This window comes from Fundulus heteroclitus, unplaced genomic scaffold (genome assembly GCF_011125445.2).
Source record: "Fundulus heteroclitus isolate FHET01 unplaced genomic scaffold, MU-UCD_Fhet_4.1 scaffold_261, whole genome shotgun sequence".
NCBI lineage: Eukaryota > Metazoa > Chordata > Actinopteri > Cyprinodontiformes > Fundulidae > Fundulus > Fundulus heteroclitus.
In genome coordinates, this window is record NW_023396671.1 from 55779 (window position 1) to 79388 (window position 23610).

Genomic DNA, 23610 nt, shown 5'->3' on the forward strand with positions numbered 1-23610 from the left:
AATGTGCATGGGAACCCGTAATTCCTTTAACAAGCAGAAAACCATCTGGTACGGACGTAGGATCGTAGTGTTTCTTTTTTTTTTACCGGAGCCGGAAATAGATAACATGCCTTCAAAATAAATGCCCCGTAAACCTTTTTTACCGGAATTCACTATTAACCTAAAATCACCTCTTAAAACGGAAGAATCAAGAACATTAGGCATAAAAACAAAAGACTATATATGAGTGAAAGCATATCTGAAAAATAATAAATCTGGGTCATTTACATTAAATTTTGTGAAGTAAACTTAAACCTTTTATATGCAGAACTGTTCAATGGAAAATTCCTGGTAAGTTAAATATGCATTCACAGTAGTGTCATTGTAACGCGTAACAGACTCAGTCTTCTCAGCAGGGAGTGACAGCTTGCACAGCTTTTCCAAAAAGACTGTTTCTGAGTTTGTTAGTTTTGAATTTAATGTTTCTGAAACGTTTACCTTATGGAAGAGGGGCAAACAGTGCATTGCCCGGTTGGGTGTGTTGTGTAAATACACAATGTTTTAAAGTTATTTAACGTTTGATAAATAATTCTCTGTCTGTTAGGTATTGCCCGGTGATCAACAATTCCTCTCTACCAGGCTAGTGAAACTTAACTAAACTACTAAGCAAAATTAAGATAAACAGAAGCTAAACTAAAGAACTATGTACACACCAAAAAGAAACAAAAGACAAAACAAAATGGTTGATCATCATCATCAGCATTGTCAGAATAATTCTGTGAATCCGGGTTCACTGCAGGTCTCAGTCAAAGAACCAAAGTTCATCTTAAAGAACATGGAATGAGCTTAAATTAGCTTAACTAATTCAGAACAACATTTGGTATGTGTTTCAACCTATTCACAATGCAAATCCTGAGTTAAAAAACATTATTTGACAAAATAACATTTTAAAGAAAGATTTTCTCAGTAAGAATCTGTAAACTTTAGGAATGCTTGATTTTACTTATGCGAATATACCTCCGGGAGGCTAGGGATCGCTATAGCGATTGGTCGCTAAAACCGGTTACTTCTAAATTTATAACAAATGCCTTTAAATCGACATTAATATTCTGCATTAATGCTGTAATAACACTCATAGCACTATCGAACAATGGTGGAGCGAAACGAAACAAACCTTATGTTTGAAATCGAGGCCCATGTAGCCCCTTGCATGGCTGGCCGGTATGGGTGGCTCTTTCAGAGTCTCCAGGCAAAAAGTGTGTAAGATAGCGAAGAGTGGTCTAGGCTCATAGCAGGCTCCCCCTGAGAGAGGCTGTCTCTGTATGGAGGTGTGAAATTCCTTAGCTCACAACCTGGCTCTTCTCTGGATTCGTGCTGCATAAACCAAGTCCAAATCATGTAAAAGGCATCCCTCAATTCCCTGTGCCGTTCTTACCACCCATGATAAATCCTTCCTCTCCCTTAGTGGTGCTGGATCCAAGATGCCGCCAGTGTGTGTAGTGTTGCTCGCTGTCAAGATTGTTTGTTTTAGTGTTGTTTTTGGCTATCATTGCCAATGTCAGTTCACTGCTTGTGTATGATTGCCAAACACTGTTGGATCTTTGCCTCCCTGCCAATGATTTGGTTATAATTGACAATGATTATGTTCATACAAAGTTCCAGCCATTTTGCTACCCTGGTTGGATACCTGCTCACCTTTGCCACACCCTTTCAGTAGAAATCAGTAGAATAAAAAATAGGCCCTGATGTCCTCCAGTAGCCTAAGCCTATTGCAACATAACTACAGAGGTAGGTCAGGGTAACATGAGCCACTCTAACTATAAGCTTTGTCAAAAAGGAAAGTAATATGATTAGTCTTAAAAGTAGACAGGGTGTCTGCCTCACGGACCAAAATGGGAGTTGGTTCCACAGGAGAGGAGCCTGATAGCTAAAGGATCTGCCTCCCATTCTACTTTTAGAGACTCTAGGAACCACCAGCAGACCTGCAGTCTGAGAGCGAAGTGCTCTGTTAGGAACATACGGGGTAATCAGAGCTCTGATATATGATGGAGCTTGATTATTAAGGGCTTTATATGTTAGAAGAAGAATTTTAAATTCTATTCTTGATTTAACAGGAAGCCAATGAGGGGAAGCTAAAATTGGAGAAATATGATCCCTCTTTTAAATCATGTATATGATTTAAAAGACAACAGTGAATGTGGGGAACTACCACATGTTTACCTGTACAAAGTAAACTCCGTTTTTGTTCACAATTATGTTGTTAACTTTATGGTTAAATTAAAGAATAATGCTTGATGCTAGTTATGCTGTGTTTTATGGGTTTTTGGATGTAATTTCAGTGTAATTTCTTGCCATGGATAGCTTGATAGCAGCATGAAAATATCTACTGCAGTCTGCAGGAACTATTTTCTTGTTGGAGTTTTCTCAAGGGTGAGCTTTCTTTGGTGCTGGAGCAAGGCAGGAGGTCTTTCACAACACTAATCCTGCCTTGTTCCAGTTTTAAAGAAATGCGGTCATATGTCCTCAGTGACTATAGACCTGTTGCCGTGACAGCCCACATTATCAAGGTCCTTGAGAGACTATTGTTGGCCCGCTTGAGTAAGCAAACAAGTAACTATCACGCATCCTTACAATTTGCTTATAACTGTGGAGTTGAAGTTGAAGATGCCATCATACACCTGCTTCAACAAACCCACTGTCAATTAGACAAAGCAGACCGCACTGTGAGGATCATGTTCTTTTCCCCAGTGCATTTAACACTAGTTAGCTTGATTTGCTTTGTCACAAACTCCTGAAACTTAATTGGAGGCCTCAACAATTGCCATCAGTGGACTGTAATCTCACCATTCCTTTTCATTGTTTACACCTCAGACTTCCAATACAAGACAGGCTCCTGTCATCTGCAGAAATGCTCAAATGCTTCTACAATCATATGCATCAGAGTTGGACAGAAAGCTGAGTCCAAGGAGCTGGTGGACCGCTTTGTGCCATGGTGTGGAAACATTAATTTTATACCGAATGAGACTAAAATAAGGGAAATGATTGCATATTTCAGGAGAAACAGGAATAGTACCAACATTATTGCCATCCAGGGAGAAGAAGTGGAGGTGGCGGAGGAGTATAAATACCTTGGTGTTTACCTGGACAACAGCCTGGACTGGAGACGAAGCTGTGAGACCTTTTACAGGAATGGACAGAGCAAACTTTACTTCCTGAGGATGCTTAGGTCCTTCATGGTTTACAGCAAGATTCTGCATGTCTTCTTTAAGTTTGTTGTGGAGGGTGTGATCTCCTCTGCCATCATCTGTTGGGGTAGCAGCATCAGAACAGTTGACCTAAAGAAGCTTAACAAGCTTGTAAAGAAGGCTGGCTCTGTTCTGGGGACCCTGTAGAACCTCTGGTGATGACTGTACAAAGAAGGATTCTTCATAAAATGAAGAAATATATGGATAACTCTGAGCATCCTCTTGATCAGGAGATCCTTCCTGCCTGTAGCCATCAACAACTCTTTAAAGAAACCCATATGAGTTACACCAGCATTTAATTTTAACTTTGGGATTAATAAAGTATTTTTGAATTGGATTAAAAAAAATGAAAAACAAAAATGTGCAAAGTCAAGTCAGAGCTAACCAAAATTTTATGAAAACTACATCGATTTCATTAACTGAGTTAGAAATTATGCAAAGATAAATTATTATAAAGAACATATTTTATAGCTTAAGAGTTGTGAAACAATTTTAGAGTTGTGCTTTTTCAGTGTAAACATAAAAAATACAGTCTGGTATAGACTGAGTGACGTCTAAATGTGTTTAAAAAATTGTAGTTGTTAAAATTGAAGTAAAGTAATTTTATTTCAATTAATTATGACTTTATAACCATCCTCTGTCTTTTTCCATTGTTCCAGTGATGAATATGGTGGCTGTGGGGATTATGCATATGACGGTGGTGATAATGATGATAATATTGAAAGTGGCTTGAGAGATGGGATTGTAGAGGAGGAGCATACGCTGGAATCCGTGGAGACAATGGTGAGTTTCTTGACCGTCTGAATCTTATTCACCACGATAAAGTAATGTGAGTACTCTATAACCATAACAGATTATGCAGCAGGACAGTGATCTGAAGCACAACAGCAAATAAACTTCTGAATGGCTAAAAAAATTGCTTCAAAACTCTACCTAATCAAGCTTGTTTATAATTTGGAAATTGTGCGTAAAAGAATGGGGCATCAATGTAGAAAAGCTCATTGCATTTATCACAGACACGCAATGCCAGTGTTTACTGACAAGGTTGGGAATAGTAATTTTCAGGTATTGTGGATTTGAACCTGAATTCAGCCACACACGGAGTTTACGTCTTTAACAGTTTATTGAGGCTGGATGAGTTATGGAGAAGGAGACCAGAGGAATGTACGAGACTGCAGACGGATGACGATGGCTGGAGCCGGCAGACGTGGCAGAGCTGGAGCAGGTGGACGTGGAGGAGCAGAAGTAGGCAGGCTTGGGTGAACACAGGCAGGCAGCCGTAGGGAGCACAGGCAGGACGAGGTTCGAGTGAAGAATGATGACAATCCGGCAGGGAAGAGCTGACTGAGGTGAGCTTAAGTAGGAGTGTTGACAGGTGGGTTTCAAGTCCGACTTGATCAGTGGCGGCTGGTGGCAGGAATCAGTGATGAGTGGAGCTGGGCTGCATGGGAGGGGGAAGGTGCTACAAACGTCCAGGGTGAGACAGGCAAAAACTGAACCCTGACAGCAATTATTAGTGTTTTGGGGGCAATTATTCTTTTAAACAGGCCTGCTTGGTTTGGATAGCATTTTTCCCCTAATAAATGGCATCACTATTTGAAAGCTGCATTTTATATTTATTCTGGTTTTCTTTGGTGCAGACTATATTTTTAACCCAAACATTTAACTGTCTTAAAAATAAAAAGTTGAAATCTGAAGGAGAAAAATACTTTTTTGCTGCCTAATTTTAAAGCACATTGAAATTGTATTATCCATCCATCCATTGTCTTCCGCTTATCCGGGGTTGGGTCGCGGGGGTAGCAGCTTCAGTAGGGAGGCCCAGACGTCCCTCTCCCCAGCCACTTGGGCCAGCTCCTCCGGAGGGATCCCAAGGCGTTCGCAGGCCAGCCGAGAGACATAATCCCCCCAGCGTGTCCTGGGTCTCCCTCTGGGCCTCCTCCCGGTGGGACATGCCCGGAACACCTCACCAGGGAGGCGTCCAGAAGACATCTTAATCAGATGCCCGAGCCACCTCAACTGGCTCCTCTCGACGTGTAGGAGCATTGGCTCTACTCTGAGTCCTCCCCGGATGACTGAGCTCCTCACCCTATCTCTAAGGGAGAGCCCAGACACACTAAGGAGAAAACTCATTTCGGCCCCATGTATCCAGGATCTTGTTCTGTTGGTCAAGACCCAAAGCTCATGACCATAGATGAGGGTAGTAACGTAGATCAACCGGTAAATCGAGAGCTTTGCCTTTTGGCTCAGCTCTCTCTTCACCACAACGGATCGGTACAGCGCCCGCTTCACAGCAGACGCCGCACTAATCCACCTGTCGATCTCCCGCTCCATCTTCCCCTCATTCGTGAACAAGACCCCAAGATACTTGAACTCCTCCACTAGGGGCAGCACATCCTCCCCAACCTGGAGGAGGCACTCTACCCTTTTCCGGTTCAAGACCATGGTCTTTGTTTTGGAGGCACTGATTCTCATGCCGGCCGCTTCACACTGGGCTGCGAACCGCTCTAGTGAGAGCTGTAGATCACGCCCTGATGAAGCCAATAGGACCACGTCATCTGCGAATAGCAGAGACGCAATCCTAAGGCCACCAAAACAGACCCCCTCAACACCTTGGCTGCGCTTAGAAATTCTGTCCATAAAAGTTATGAACAGAATCGGTGACAAAGGGCAACCATGGCAGAGTCCAACTCTCACCGGAAACAAGTCTGGCAATGCGGACCAGACTCTGAAACCAGTCATACAGAGACCTGACAGCCCTTATTAAAAGGCCCGGTACTCCATACTCCCGGAGTACCCCCCAAAGGATCCCTCGAGGGACACGGTCGAATGCCTTCTCCAGATCCACAAAGCACATGTAGACTGGTTGGGCAAACTCCCATGCCCCCTCCAGGATCCTGCTGAGGGTGTAGAGCTGATCCAGTGTTCCACGGATAGGACAAAAACCACACTGCTCTTCCTGAATCCAAGATTCGACTATCCGATGGACCCTCCTTTCCAGAACCCCGGAATAGACCTTACCAGGGAGGCTTAAGAGTGGGATTCCTCTGTAATTGGAACGGCCTTGCCGCCGAGGAGCTTTTTAACAACCTTGGCGACTTCAGCACCAGAGATGGGAGAACCTGACCCAAAGTCCTCAGGCTCTGCTTCCGCAACGGAAGACGTGTTGGTGGGATTATGGAGGTCTTCGAAGTCGGGGTGGGCGATATATCGAGTATACTCGATGTATCTCAAGTTAAAATTACTTTATCGCGACCATCGCATGTAAATTTTCATGGCAAGATTTAGCCACTGTATTTAATTCACTGTGACATTAGTTTTTCCCACAGGCTGTGAATGCATCACTCACTCCTCCTCCAAACCAGAAAGCGCTCTGGTGTGCGCACACAACAATGAACCCGTGCGCTTACTTAACGTTGATGAGACAGCGAGAACTATGGTGACAGCGAGCTTTTCAGGCAGTGGAAGGATGTCGAACAAAACGCGGTAGTTTGCCACAAAAGGTAGCAGTAGCACAAATTTGTTCCACCTAAAACGTCATCCAGTGTGAAAATTAAGACTTTTGTAAACTCCGTGTGTCGACCCCCTCCCCCTGACACACACACACACCGAAGGGAGCTTTAATTAAACCAGACATAAAACTGTTGAAACTGGCATCTTCTTTTGCTAAATCCCATATGACAGAAAAAAAACGTTTGTTTAAAATTTCCCAGCATCTAAAGAGCAACGGAAATATTTTTGAAATGCTCTGAATATGTAGGTGCGACTGGTCAGTTGATTTTTATAGCCACAATACAAGCTTTTGTTTTTGGGATTATCACATTTTTATGATACCTTTTATTTCAGGTGTATTTTGTGTCAGATTTTTCCTTGGTGTTCCTTTTGGCCACTGGGATGTTGTGTTTTTTAAGGTCCAGTGTTGACCATGAAAGAGCTTTAATGTGACAATATTTTAATTTGTGAAAAGCTTCTATGTGCAGCTGTGGTAGAAATAACGGCTAAAATAAAACATTTTAAATTCATTTTTATTTTGCAATCAATTTTTCAAACAAAACAAAATTGACACCAGAATCAGAATCAGGTTTAATCGCCAAGTAGGTTTGCACTTACAAGGAATTTGACTTGGTGTTGATGGTGCAGACAAAAAAATAAGAATACAGTGAAAAAAAAGTAAAAGGATATATAAATATATACAGAAGCTATATACACTCAGTAAACTGTGCGTTAATGTAACGCAGAAGCTTGTAGACCTAAACAGGGGAGAGAGACAGTGTCCAGTGTCACAGGCGGCTCTTGGCCTTGTTCATAAAGCTGGTAGCAGATGGTAAAAACTGTTCTTGTGGCGTGAGGTTTTGGTCCTGATGGACCGCAGCCTCCTGCCAGAGGGAAGTGACTGAAATAGTCTGTGACTGGGGTGCGAGGGATCAGCCACAATCTTCCCTGCACGTCTCAGAGTCCTGGAGGCGTACAGGTCCTGGAGGGATGGAAGATTGCAGCCGATTACCTTCTCTGCAGACCGGAGGACACGCTGCAGTCTACTTTTGTCCTTAGCGGTGGCACCAGCGTACCAGATGGTGATGGAGGAGGTAAGGATGGACTCAATGATGGAGGAGTACAACTGTACCATCATTGTCCTTGGCAGGTTGAATTTCTTCAGCTGCCGCAGGAAGTACATCCTATGCTGGGCTTTCTTGGTGAGGGAGTTGATGTTCAGCTCCCACTTGAGGTCCTGGGAGATGATAGTTCCCAGGAAGTGGAAAGACTCCACAGTGTCAATGGTGGAGTCACAGAGGGTGATGGGGGTAGCTGGGGCTGAGTTCTTCCTGAAGTCCACAACCATCTTCACTGTTTTTACAGCGTTGAGCTCCAGGTTGTTCTGCACCAGGTCACCAGATGGTCAGCCTCCCACCTGTAGGCGGACTCGTCACCATCAGAGATGAGTCCGATGAGAGTGGTGTCATCCGCAAACTTCAGGAGCTTGACAGACTGGTGACTGGAGGTGCAGCTGTTGGTGTACAGGGAGAGGAGCAGAGGAGAAAGAACACAGCCCTGGGGGGAACCAGTGCTGATGAGCTGTCAGTCAGAGTCATGTTTTCCCAGCTTCACGTGCTGCTTCCTGTCAGACAGGAAGTCTGTGATCCACCTGCAGGTGGAGTCGGGCACATTCAGCTGGGAGAGCTTCTCCTGAAGCAGAGCTGGGATGATTGTATTGAAGGCAGAGCTGAAATCTACAAACAGGATCGTGGCGTAGGTTCCTGCAGAGTCCAGGTGCTGGTGGATGTGGTGAAGGGCCAGGTTGACAGCGTCGTCTGCAGACCTGTTGGCTCTGTAGGCAAACTAGGGGATCCAGGAGGGGATCTGTGATTTCTTTTAGGTGTGAAAGCACAAGGCGCTCAAAGGACTTCATAACCACAGAGGTCAGAGTGACAGGTCTAAAGTCATTAAGTCCTGTGGTCCTTGGCTTCTTGGGAACAGGGATAATGATGGAGGATTTCGTGGCATGTCGTGGCATGTCGCCAGTGAGGTGTTAAAAATGTCTGTGAACACTGGAGACAGCTGATCAGCACAGTGCTTCAGGGTGGATGGAGAGACAGAGTCTGGTCCAGCAGCATTCCTAGGGTTCTGTCTTTTGAAGAGTTTGTTAACATCTCTCTCATGAATGGAAAGAGTTGTCACTTAGGAGGAGGTGATCTGTTGGGTGGAGTCGTGGGGGGTGATTGCAGGACTGTCCCTTTGTCTGTCGAAACGACAGTAGAAGTTGTTCAGGTCATATGCTAACTGTCGTTCATGGAGTAGGGGGTTTTAGGCTTGTAATTTGTTATCTGCCTGAGACCTTTCCAGACAGAAGCAGAGTCGTTGGCTGAAAACTGGTTTTGCATCTTCTCAGAGAACAGCCGTTTAACGTATTTTACTGCCCTGCTAAACTTGTATTTTGCATCTCTGAATCTGCATTTGTCCCCACTTCTGAAGGCATCTTCTTTGTCCAACCTTAGCCATCTGACTTTTGGCTGTGAACCAGGGTTTGTCATTATTGTAAATCACCCTGGTTCGTGATGGAACACAGCAGTCCTCACAGAAGCTGATATATGATGTCACAGCCTCTGTGAACTCATCCAGACTGGTTGTAGCAGTCCTAAAAACATCCCGGTCAGTAGAATCCAAATACGCCTGAAGATCTTCCACAGCCTCACTGGTCCACTTCTTTGATGTCCTCACTACAGCTTTGCAGAGTTGACCTGCACAGTTGCGTTTGGCGCGATGTAAACACCGACCAGAATGAATGAGGCAAACTCGCGGGGTCAATAAAAAGGCTTACAGTTTATGATGAAGGATTCCAGGTCAGGAGAACAGTGGTGCTGGATCACTGCTACATTGTTGCACCAGCCGCTATTGGTGTAAAAACAGATCCCTCCACCCTTTGCTTTGCCGGAGAGATGTGTCGCGGTCAGCTCTGACAAGTTGGAAGCCGTCCAGCTGCAGCGCTGCGTCCGGGATTTCTCCACACAGCCACGACTCAGTGAAGCAAAAAACAGCAGATGAAGAGAAGTCTCTGTTTTTGCCCAGCATCAGTTTCAGTTTGTTTAGTTTGTTGGACAGCGAACGCACGTTGGACAGGATTATACCCGGTAGCGGTGAGCGGAGTCCGCGACCAGCGCGTTTTCCTCTTCTCCGGCGTTTTGCTGTGTGAGCAAAGGTGAGTGCACTTTTGACCAGAATGTCCAAAATTTCCAGCGTAGGGAGAAGAAAAGTAGGGAATAAATCCTCTGGTGATGTAGCCCTGATGTTCATGAGCTTTTCTCGGGTGAAAGAGCTCCGGGTATCATCGCAAAAACCAGAGTTAAATAGTAAAACAAAGCAAAAAAAAGCGCACCAACACACCGTGGCAGCCGTCCGCGGCGCCATCTTGTTTATACACGTTAATATGAGATATAACAATGCAACTTTAGGCACTATTTGGCTAAAACATTTGTTATTCAAGGTTATTTGAACATATCGCGATTTATATTGTGTATCGTGATATAGCCCAAAGATGTCGGGATACTAGATTTTCTTCATATCGCCCACCCCTACTTTGAAGTACTCCATCCACTGACACACGACGTCCCGAGTCGAGGTCAGCAGCACACCACCCCCACTATAAACAGTGTTGGTACTGCACTGCTTCCCCCTCCTGAGACGCCGGATAGTGGACCAGAATCGCTTCAAAGCTATACGGAATTCTTTCTCCGTGGCCTCTCCGACCTCTTCCCACACCCGAGTGTTTGCCTCGGCGACCAGCCAAGCCGCCTGCCGCTTTGACTACCGGTACACATCAGCTGCCTCCGGAGTCCCACAGGCCAATGAAGCCCGATAGGACTACTTCTTCAGCTTGACGGTTTCCCTCACCCTGGGTGTCCACCAGCGTGTTTGAGGGTTGCCGCCGCGACATGCACCGACAACCTTGCGGCCACAGCTCCCACTAGCCTCCTCAACAATAGAGGCAGGGAACATGGTCCATTCAGACTCAATGTCCCCCGCCTCCCTTGAGACATGTTCAAAGCTCTCCCGGAGGTGGGAGTTAAAGCTCCGTCTCACAGGGGACTCTGCCAGACGTTTCCAGCAGACCCTCACAATACGTTTGGGCCTGCTAGGATGGCGTCAGGCCCCTTTTCTGCTTCTTCCGACACCTTCTTTCCAGGGGAGGAGTAGTAGGCAGGTCCGGGGTGGCCCAAGCTCCTTTAGTATCTCTGTTACATGGTCCAAAAATTTGCAAAACTTGCTTTTGCAGATGTCGAGTAGAGCCTGTCGGCTGTACTTGAACGTAGTCCAGGGGTTAAAGTTCTCTGTCGCTGTGACGGATTTCGGTCATTTGGAAAATGAGAGCAAAAAGTTCCGTCTAGACTTTTTATTCAAGGTTTTAAGCAGAAGCTGCTCTCAACCAATGAAACCTGCCAGAGCCTGGGCATTAGCCAATCAGAAAGAGAGTAGCATTGGTCTTGACAAAGCGGACATCTGCCAAACTGACGTTTAACGATGTTCAATCATTTTAACTTTTGGGATAGCATTTTAAACTGGCCACAGATGGTATGAATGAAAAACGTTGTTTTGGGGGTGAGTTACCCTTTAATTAGACGTAGAATGTACTCTGATAAGCGGAAGACGATAGATGGATGTTCTGTAAATTGGTCATGCAGCAGTTTGCGCTAGATGAACATTTGAGAACTATATGTAGTTTGAGAAACAATTTGTTTTTGAAGCTGCCAACGTATGGTCATGGAGTTGATACCTTTGTTTTGCCTCCTATTACAGTCTGTGGAAACACCTTCAATTCCTTTGTCCTACAGTATGCCTCCCACAAATCTGAAGCCAAAAATTCCGATACTTATCCATCTAAGAACCTCATCTCAACTTCAGGCCAAAGCATCTATCATTCTTCAACCCAGGATTCCCAACTCAACCCTTCTTCCCAGGGTCTGGCCGAATAGAATGACAACCTCTGTACAGTCTGACACATTAAACAGCTCTGTGATTCAATCCAGTAAGCAGAGCTTGTCAAAGGAGCCACTTCAACCTGGAGATCCCAAAGTAACAGTTAGATCTGAAAACAATATTGATGTGCCTAATTTTATTCAAGAGCATGGCACAGCCCTACCTCTGATTGAGCCACATTTTCTTCCTAACCAAATTCAAACTCTGAATAACAATTGTGGAAAAAAGACCAAAAAATCAAGGGATCTCCAGAGCCAGTACATTGACAAGTGCCCAGTGAAGAGAAAGAGAAGAGTGCAGGGACACAGTTTCACACAGGGGAGCTCCAGCTGCGGTCTTGAGCCAGTTGTGGCCCCAAGTTCCAAACCATGGCCTGTTTTCACTATTGCCAACTCTGCACTGTCACAGGCAGCACACTTACCTCCTAAAGTGGAGAGGTGAGACACAAAAACTACAGTTTTAATTAGATTTTTCACATTTCCTAATGTTAAGTAATCTTCACACAGTTTTCCTTTGAATGTCTGTGTTTCAACAGCCCACTTGTGCTTCAGAAGTCCAAAAGGCTTCAGGCCCGAACCTTCATCCAGCAGTGCAGCCAGGCGAAAGTGAAGGTCAGGCCAGCGGTAGATGGTGCTGATGCTGAGTGGGTCCAGGTGAGTGGGGTTCAGTAATAGCTTCATGTACTTTATTAATTTTATTTAGTAAAGTTAGTAGGTAATCTACTGGACCTAAGGGTAATACTTTTATTTTATGTTACTGTGTAATCGTTTACCTTTTTTGTGAACTTTAGTTCTACAATATTCTAACAGTCTTAGTTTTCCTGTCTTAGTTGAACAGTGGTTATTGCTGTTGAATTTTCTTATTGGTTCAAGGAGTACATTTAGAACTGCAAGCAATTAATGAAAGGGTTCCAAGGTCATTCCAACAAGTCTGCCCCTCCCCCTTCCGATTCGCCAGGTCTCACGCCCCACTAACCCAGCATGCGTCTAGAATTGGAATGCAGAAGCCAACAGCTCTACATGGAAAAATCTGCAGTCCTATTAACCAATAGCCTGGCCAGCCAGACTGACTTACACCATACACACAGCAAATTAGTCTGGAAAGCTGCCAGTAGAGACAATTTCAAAGGCGGGGCTAACAGGGTCAGCGGAAATGTTGAGTCTAAGCCTGTCCAAACTGACTTACGCTGTATATTCAATCCACAGTGTAGGTCAGTCTGTCTGGCCAGGCTAATTAACTTACACATCAAATGTCAATAGATCACATTGTGTAAGGTTACATGACTCGTATTTCACATCTATCTAAGGAAACCCAGAAGAGTGCATCGAAGCCTTGACTTGCAGCTGTTGTGCCAGAAGCTGTTTGAATATGATTAATATTATTAATCATAATTTGGTGTTATAATTTTATTAATAGGTTATTCAAACTTAAATAGTAGCTGTTAAAGATTGGGTACACCGGCCTGCTCTTACATATCTATTGAAGCCCATCTTACCCCGGTTCCAGATTTGGCCGCAAGTGAGAAAACATTGATCAAGAGGTAGAACAGTGTAATATGCATATTTAATTTATTGGAAATTAAATATGGAGACAAAAATTTACATTACCAGTCATCTATGTCCATTCCTGGCCCATGCAGTTTTTTGTCTGATCTACGTTTTGCCAAGACATCCTTTTTCATCCACTTAATGCTCCTCCCGCTCAGGTCAGGGGGAGGATGGTTGATCCCCTCTCCTTCTGACCAACCCCCGGGGGGCAATAAAACTAAAGCGGCATGTTATCTTAGCTGGCAACAGGGAGAGACATACCTTCTGCCTAAGATATTTTTCTTAACATAGCTCTAACAAAATATGACTCAAATGGTGGTGATACCAGCGGTAAGCTTGTAATCATAACACTAATGCATTTATTAATTAGCTGTCAGGACTCATTTATGCTGGAACAGGAGGCCTGATCTGATCGTTTCCTGGCAGATGAGATCTATCCAGCAGCGTTGATAACTCAAATTATAACTGCAATTAGAGTTTACCGTTACTCACCAATCCAATGATAATGTCTCTGTTTTAATGTCAGATGTTAACACGAAAAGTGGTAACTCTATATTCTGAAAGACCATGCAACTGTGAATTGGAATGAACACAAACAATTACTATTCCACAAGTTGTTGGTTTTATTGAACCAAAGGCAGTTCCCTGTTACAGTAATTCTCTGATTCAACAACCGTGGGAACCCCACTCACTACTAAACAAGCAAAATATATGTGAAAATAAAGGACAAAAATTGATTAAAATAAGAAGTAGCAAATCTTAGTTCACTCAGTTGTTTAAACATCACATTCAAGACGTCGGCATTTGACGTAGCAGCATTGACAGACAAAACAGCTTTGAGAATCCCACTGGACGCTTTAATGTTTTCCAACAAGCTAGTTTAGCTTAGTTAGATACAGTTTAGCTATGCTACACCCTTCCAAAATGGCGACTATGACGACACGTGATCCTTACGCATCACCTTGCGTGATGCTTAAGGGGAGGTCTTAATGGCGCAACCAGGCATGGACTGGTAATCGGGCGTACCGGGCATTTTCCCGGTGGGCCGACGTGCTGTTTGGGCCGGCAGACCCGACATGTATATTAATAATATGTATTATTATTATTATAATTATTATTATTATTATTATTATTATTATTATTATTATTATTTTATATATCGGCCTCATTATATTTGCATAATGCATGAAGAAAAATAAAAAAAGCAGCGCAAGAGTCTGTTCCGATCATCCGGCCCTTACCACAGGCTACTGCAGCCCATTGGTTATCATCCCTGACAGTCTAAAGGGCTAGGCCAATCATAAAGTAGAAAAACACCTTCACACTCCATGTGGAACTTTGTGCAGCGGTGTTCACAGTAGTAATGGATAAGAAACGCAAGGGAAGCGCAGAGAAACTGCGCGAAAAAAAGAAACAAGTTCTTCAAACGGACGCTGCGAAATGTGTCAAACTGACTGACATGTTCCCAACAGCAGGCCCTTCATCTGCTCCGGTGTCTGATGTAAAATATGGTGGTGGTGGTGGTTGTAGTCAGTGACGTACGTGCAGTAGAGTTCATAGCTAGTGAGGCACTGACGTCATCAGTCAGATTTATATATATATATATATATATTATTTATATATACACTCTACAGAATAGACTCATTGCAAAGTGCTGAAGGCGACTGATTGAGCCAAATTAATTCACGAAGAGACATGGAAAAATATTGATTTGATGAAAAAATTTAAATAAATTATTTGTCATTTGACTGTAACAGTTTATGAGTTATGATGGATTTCTGCATTTGTAACACATTCTAAAACTATAATCCACATTGAGCACATTTCATTACAGAAACAAAACATGAATAATTATCGCTGTCTTACCTCTACTTATAAATTAAGTCCATGCGCAGCTCTTTCTGCACAAAAATATCTTCATTTTCCAGTAAAAGTTCTCTTTATCTTCTTCAGTTTTAAAAGTCTCTCAGTCTCAATGGAGCTCACTGCCAGGGAGGAAAGCCTTCCTTGATCAGTCCTGTTCCGGCTGTATGTTTAGAGTCTTTTTAAGTGCTTTACTTGTTTAGCAAAACTCGCTAATAATACATCCATAACTTGCTGTCACTCTACAGTTTTGGATCAGGAGCGGTGCTCCTTGAGCGCCCCCTGCCTAGAGGCCATGGAACTGCCGGCCTCACCTACAACCGACTCTTTGCCTTTTATGTTCGCGCAGCAGCACAAAAACATGTTACCTGCACACAGTTTGATGACCAAAACACAATTCGTAATCCACATATATTAAATTGTGGAAAATCAGCTCATAACTGAACAATTGAATTTATGATCTAGAGACAGGAGGATGCATTCACAGAATGGAAGCCAGCGCAGTTAACATGGGATTGCGCAATCCCAGGGGAGGCCAAGCGCGCCTGTTTAGGAACCATGACAATGTGGTGGGCCAGTCTAATCCAAAATGCCAGGGCCGATTTTTTTTGTCCCAGTCCACCCCTAGACGCAACCAACGCTTACGCTGATGTGGGGTGGTACGTCGATCAGAGAGGCGGCCTGGATGAGGAGTTCAAAGGCAGACCGCGAACTGAGGTTCACAAAAAGTTTTAACTGATAAGGAGAAAGCAAGAGATAGAAACGGGGAAAAGAATGGAAAAAACGGCTCTCGGCGGAGCCACTTATAAGAACCGCAAATCAACACAGCCAAAATCACTTTCAAAATGCATGCACATACAATAGGAAATATTCAGCAATTAAAACACTCCGTCTTGGAGTAAACAAGAATTAAACTAAATTCCTACTTCTGCCCAGGCACACCTAAATCATCATACGGGTGAAAAGAGAAAAAAAAAAAAAAAAAAGAAGGGCAAATCCTTTACTCTGATGTTGCCCCGGCTGGAGTCCGGGGGCGCTCCGGGTCCGCAGGTCTGGTTCAGCTCAGCGAGCCGTGCGCCGGACAGCGGGGGAACGGGACGAAAAATCCCTTCGTCTCACTCTGGGCGTTTGGACGCTTTGTTCGGCCAAAACAAAAGCGTGGTCCCTAATTTACCTACTAATTTACGATCACCGGGAGATAAACGGCTCTCAGTCTTCGATTGAAGTGGGTTTGAAAGTACTTCTTTTTAAGTCGACCTCCTGTTCGACTTAATGGTTGTGCTCCGAAAATCCTCGGATGAATTTGAGCACTAGCAATCTTTTAACAGCAAACTTGGCACACACATAGAATAAAGGAGTGACAACTTCTTCAAGTTCAAGAATTTATTAACAGAAATTAAATGAACATCCAGAGAACATCTCTATATAATTTGGCCGCGGGAAGTGGGGGTGTTGCAGCACCCCCTAGTGGCGAGAGGGAGATTTTTTAAAAATATATTAAAAAAGATTTTGCACAATTTATAAATTTCTTATCAATATTTTGCAAAATGATTTTGACTTTTTTATTTTACTATTACATGTTTTTGGATTTTAATTTAATTATTTTGAGGCCTAATCAACACAACTTCATGAAGTTACGTTGTCATGGCAATGTCAAGCAAGCTAGTGGTCGCAGAGTAAAGAAGTATCCCACTCACGGCAGCAGGCTAGTAACAGGCCGTGGGCCAGAATCTGTAGGATGACTTTTTGTATGAACTGTCAGGGGGCAACTTTTTTGCACTTGGATCAGTTGCTAAATAAAGCAGTGATCTCAAAACACCAAGGTTCCCATGTTTTCACATGCACATTAATAAGTTATAGCCGATAGAAAATATAAACGGTTGCGCTCCGGTCCAAGAGGTCACGTGATTCGAGTTTTGCTGCTCAGCCAATCATATTGGCGTATTTTCAGCCATGCGAGTTCAACCAGCTCATCATGGCTGTGCCCGTAAGGTGTTGTATGCATCCGTTTCCAGACGAACAAAGCCCAATAATACAATTTTCTGGTGCCAGTTGGCAGAGATCCTGATGGCAAGGAAAAATAAACAACCCAGTCATACCTAGAGACAAATTTAAGAAAGACAACCCTTTCGTGAATGCCGGCTTTTCAAATCTACGTTGTTATAGTATTATTGTGAAGTTTAATTAATAGCGCATATATTCACCCGAGAACTGATGATGTCTGTGTGTTACAGACCCTGGTTGCGTGCACTGAAGTGTATATGACAATAAAGTAGTGAATCTCAATCTGTTTATTTATCATTATTTATTGTATTTTAAATAGGCCTATAGGCTCATAGGTCTTTTGTCCAAAAACACCAAAAAAAAAAAAAAATTCACAGCACCCCCTGTTCAAAATTACTTCCAGCGGCCCTGCTATATAATGCTGTTTATCTGAATTAACACTACTTCGATTAACAAATCCTCTCTACTAGGCTAGTGAAACTTAACTAAACTACTAAGCAAAATTAAGATAAAAAGAAATTAAGCTAGGGAACTATTTACATGCAAAACAAAAGACAAAACAAAAGTGGTTGATCATAATCAGAATAATTCAGTGAATCCTGTTCACTGCAGATCTGATTCAAAAAGCATGGAATGGAGTTAAATTAGCTTAACTAATTTAGAACAACATTTGGCATGTTTTCAATCCATTCACAATGTGAATCCTGAGTTAAACAAAACGTTATTTGATTAAGTAACATTTTGTTTAAGTTAAAGAACCAAAGTTCCTCTTAAATAATATGGAATGAGCTTAAATTAGCTTTACTAATTCAAAACAACATTTGGCATATGTTTCAACCCATTCACAATGCAAATCCTGGATTACACAAAATATTACTTTAAAGAAATACAATTTTTAAGAATGAATCGGTAAAATAATTTAAACTTTATGAACGGACGATTTTATTAATGTGATTCTACCTCCGGGCGCTAGGGGTCGCTGCGGTGATCGGTTACTCCTATAGTTAACCAAAACATCTTTAAATCGACATTAATAATCAATATTAATGCGGGAATAAGGCTAAAAGCACTATCAAACGACAGTTGAGCGAAACAAATAAGCCTTATGCTTTAAAACAAGCTCCTTTTGAAAGTCCTGAACCAGATGTAACCAGGAGCTAAATAGCATTTTGGCTAGCGGATTTTCGCCGCTGACTTTAAAAGCTTCGGCTTTTGTTTTAGTCATAATGAGTAGCCGGATAACATAAACATTAATATCCCATCAATGTATGAAACCCCTGTGGAGATAACGTTTGTTATAACCATAAAACGCATTTGAACCATATCAGCAATGCCATGGAACAAGATGCTAGCCTGGGCTAAATCTAAACCCTTTTTTAAAGACACCATGTGAGAGACTATAGAAGACATGTTCTGTCACTATGTAATCAATCGAGTTGATGGATTATTAATTCACCCCCCTACCCCCTAACCCTAACCCTCCCCCGCCCGTAGTTAATTATTAATATATTTATAATAATAATAATAATAATAATAATAATTATTATTATTATTATTATTATTATTATTATTATTATTACTACTACTACTACTACTACTACTACTACTACTACTACTACTACTACTACTACTACTAATAATAATAATAATAATAATAATATTGGGATTACTTTATTATGTCTAATTATTTAATTCATGTTATACACATTAAATTATTTAATTAATTTTATACACAATCAAATAGTTAATTAATTTACACTACCGTTCAAAAGTTTGGGGTCACATTGAAATGTCCTTATTTTTTAAGGAAAAGCACTGTACTTTTCAATGAAGATAACTTTAAACTAGTCTTAACTTTAAAGAAATACACTATACATTGCTAATGTGGTAAATGACTATTCTAGCTGCAAATGTCTGGTTTTTGGTGCAATATCTACATAGGTGTATAGAGACCCATTTCCAACAACTATCACTCTAGTGTTCTAATGATACAATGTGTTTGCTCACTGGCTCAGAAGGCTAATTGATGATTAGAAAACACTTGTACAATCATGTTCACACATCTGAAAACAGTTTAGCTCGTTACAGAAGCTACAAAACTGACCTTCCTTTGAGCAGATTCAGAGCATCACATTTGTGGGGTCAATTAAACGCTCAACAAGGCCAGAAAAAGAGAACTTTCATCTGAAACTTGACAGTCTATTCTTGTTCTTAGAAATGAAGGCTATTCCATGTGAGAAATTGCTAAGAAATTGAAGATTTCCTACAACAGTGTGCACTACGCCCTTCAGAGGACAGCACAAACAGGCTCTAACCAGAGTAGAAAAAGAAGTGGGAGGCTGCGTTGCACAACTGAGCAAGATGATAAGTACATTAGAGTCTCTAGTTTGAGAAACGGATGCCTCACAGGTCCCCAACTGGCATCTTCATTAAATAGTACCCGCAAAACACCAGTGTCAACATCTACAGTGAAGAGGCAGCTACGGGATTCTGGGCTTCAGGGCAGAGTGGCAAAGAAAAAGCCTTATCTGAGACTTGCCAATAAAAGAAAAAGATTAAGATGGGCAAAAGAACACAGACATTGGAAAGAGGAAGTCTGGAAAAAAGTGTTGTGGACAGATGGATCCAAGTTTGAGGTGTTTGGATCGCAAAGAAGAACGCTTGTGAGACGCAGAACAAATGAAAAGATGCTGGAAGAATGCCTGACACCATCTGTTAAGCATGGTGGAGGTAATGTGATGGTCTGGGGTTGCTTTAGTGCTGGTAAAGTGGGAGATTTGTACAGGGTAAAAGGGATTCTGAATAAGTAAGGCTATCACTCCGTTTTGCAACGCCATGCCATACCAAGTGGACAGCGCTTGATTGGAGCCAATTTCATCCTACAACAGGACAATGACCCTAAACACACCTCCAAATTGTGCATGAACTATTTAGAGCAGAAGCAGGCAGCTGGCATCCTATCGGTAATGGAGTGGCCAGCACAGTCACCACATCTGAACCCCATTGAGCTGTTGTGGGAGCAGCTTGACTGTATGGTACGCAAGAAGTGCCCATCCAACCAATCCAACTTGTGGGAGCTGCTTTTGGAAGTGTGGGATGAAATTTCTCCAGATTACCTCAACAAATTAACATCTAGAATGCCAAAGGTCTGCAATGCTGTAATTGGTGCATATGGAGGATTCTTTGACGAACACAAAGTTTGATGTAAAAAAAAAAATCTTATTTCAAATACAAAATCATTATTTCTAACCTTGTCAATGTCTTGACTCTATTTTCTATTCATTTCACAACGTATGGTGGTGAATAAGTGTGACTTTTCATGGAAAACACAAAATTGTTTGGGTGACCCCAAACTTTTGAACGGTAGTGTATACACAATCATTCTTCACGCTGAGCTGCATACCCGTCAGACTCTATGTAAACTTTGTTGAATACGGGTCCTACGATAAAAAATAAAAAAAAACCCTTCCCCCCGCACCGTTGCTTTTGCGCTGAAATAATCCGGTAAAATAGGGAATCCTTAATCTTTAATCCTGATATAAAGATCAATTCAGTCCTCCCTCCAAAGTTTGGAGGGACAACAAAAACTTCAACTTCATCCTGTACTGGACAGTGTCTTATTGACCCCGACCTCAGTACAGGAGATCTGCACGCGGGCTTTGCATCAGCTGAATGAACAAACTCGGGGCGGGCATTATCTTAACAGCTCACACACCTAACATCAAAACTGTCCCTTTTAACGAACGTGACACCGCATGTCATGATCAGTGAACAGACTCGTGCAGACAGCTTAGGTATACAAACCCCTCCCCTCTTCCACCAGAAACGTCTCCGCTATTTTCCTCAATATAACAAGGGTTGAAGATTATCATAGTAAAAAAACAATGCGGTCAGTGCATGAGACGGTGTTTCATGGTCATCTCAGGGAACAGACTGGTAGACACAGCTAAGTATACACACCCCTCCCGTCTCCCCGAGAAACGGCTCCGTTATCTTCCTTAACATAACAAGAGTTTCAGATTATCTAAGTAAAAAATCAATACGGTCAGTAAAAATCAATACGCCGTCTGGAAGTCACGACTCTCTCGGTAAACACAACCCTCAGTACCATGTGTATAAAAAAAACTTATACACCCTGTCAGAAGCCTCTTCTGCTCAGTCTCTCCATCCTTGTTGAAAAATTATTGTAGCTATTTAACTTTATGGTGCTTACTACTGTTTCTTCACTCAATTTTGCACAAATATCCAGACATTATGACACAATACGGACCCAAGATGTTAATAACAATTTATGTATAATGATGTGTTAGTTGATTATGTCAACTTCCATGAAGTTGAACTTAGTTATTTGCTGCAGGTAAGATATCAGGGGCTTCTCATTTTACCTCACTGTTGATTAATATAATTTTCATGCTTTAAAAAAACTCTTCACATACTAAAACATAGTTTTCTGTTGTTTTTTTGCGGCTCTAGTGGCTCGCTTTTTCCGAAAGTAGGCTGACAGGAAGGGGGGTAGAAGAGGGGGAGAGACATTCGGCAAAGAACCACGGGTCGGATTCAAACCCGGGTCGACCGCGTCGAGGACTAAGGCCTCTGTATATGGGTCACGCTACCCGCTGCGCCACATGCGCGCCCATAGTTTTCTTTTTTTAACAGAATCCAATCACTAGATTTTCTTTCTGAATTTTTACAACATTTTTGGCATTTGAGTAAAACGTTTAACCCTGGAACTTGGCTGAACAGAAGTTGGGTCTTATTATCGACATGTCCATAAATTCTAAAACAAGACAATGATAAAACTGGTGCAGTTTCAAAAGTTTTTACAGTTGGATTTGTCAGATAAACCGTGGACTTTCCTCGCCAAGTCTTTGAAACACAGTTTAGAAAGTTTAGTACACCTTGTTTTTGAAACCTGAGGATTGCAGTTTTAGTGCTCTGTTAAACAGTTGTGTGGAGACGGATGAGGTACTAAAATGCCCGATTTCTTAATTCTATAGCGTAGTCTTTGCTGTTCCAATATTTTATATGTGCGCATAACCTGCAGAAAGGTTTAATTTCCTCTTTTATAATAAAATGTTTTGCTTTGGACGTCATGGATATTAATTAGTGTTACAGCAGCATGCAGCTTTGAGTAAAACACAAACAACATCTTATGTCCTCCTCTCAATAGTGGTTTTCTTCTTGCTGTTTCACCATAAATGGTAGATTGGTTTGATCCACAACCAATGCTTGTCTTATCTACATATTCTCCCACCTGAGCTGCAGATTTCTGGAGCTCCTTCAGTGTTACCAAGGGCCCTTGGTTACTTATCTGAATGATATCCTGTTGGTCGATCTTGTTTTACCATATTCCAATATTTTATGTGTGCACAAAACTTGCAGAAAGAATTATTGTCCTCTTTATAAATAAAACGTTTTGCTTTAGATGTCATAAATATTAGTGTTACAGCAGCATGCAGCTTTGAGTAAGCTCAGACAGGCTTTCTTTTACTGCCCTTCCTCTGTGAATGTTTTTGTGTTTCATGGGAGAAATCTAAAAAGTTTTACCATGTTCCATTTTACAAGTCTAATTCTGCAGTTCCATACACATTTTCCACATTGCGGTGTGGGTTTGGATCAACTCGCCATTCATTCTGCTTCCAAACTAAAAAAAAAAAAATATATATATATATATATAAATGGTAAATGGACTGAACTTATATAGCGCTTTTCCAGTCATGCTGACCACCCAAAGCGCTGTACACTATAGCCACATTCACCCAGTCGCTCTCACTAACGCACACACATTTATACACCGAGACACAGCTCGGTAGGCAACTTGGGGTTAAGTGCCTTGCCCAGGGGCACATCGACATGTGGCAGGGGGAAGCTGGAATCGATCCCACAACCCTCAGATTGCCAGACGACTACTCAACCCACCAAGCCACAGTCGCCCCGATATATATATATATATATATATATATATATATATATATATATATATATATTGAACTTGATTGTTTGTGTGAGAACCTCACATTTAGATAAATTTGTTACGCTTAGATTTTATTTACAACACCAAGCATCTTCTTTATCCATGTAGTTGGTCAGAAACAAAAAATGTCCAAAACAGACAGTAAAGAGCTTGGCCTGTACAGTATATACACACAAAGCAATAATGTAACATCTTACACAGTTTGTCTGTGAGAATCAACTTCACATATCTGCATCTAGAGTGCAGAGATTGCGCCTTGTCTTTGCCCTCTCTGACGGCTGAACAATCAGTCCCATCTGCTTCCTTTAATGTCACTCCAAATTAGCCCTAGTGCAGCAAGTGTCAAGACAGACTTTAATCGCTTCATGCTTGCTTAGTATGAGGGATTGCTGCAAAGCCATCAACAATGCAGACGGCTCTCCCTGTAGCTCTACGCTTCTCCAGGAGTGAATGCTGCTTGTCGGGACTTTGATGCAATCAACTGGTTCCCAGGATATTTTTTGAACAATCTGTATAATCTGACCCAATCTGT

The 23610-nt window shown here is 42.2% G+C and overlaps 1 protein-coding gene across 1 annotated transcript in view; it reads left to right on the top strand.

Annotated features, from left to right (window-relative positions):
- LOC105922430 overlaps positions 1-23610 on the top strand; it is an 85016-nt gene that overhangs the window by 48441 nt on the left and 12965 nt on the right. The window contains exons 15-17 of the mRNA XM_036129966.1: positions 3884-4007; positions 11511-12127; positions 12226-12343. Of these exons, the coding sequence (XP_035985859.1) occupies positions 3884-4007; positions 11511-12127; positions 12226-12343 (859 nt within the window). The remainder of the gene's footprint in view (positions 1-3883; positions 4008-11510; positions 12128-12225; positions 12344-23610) is intronic.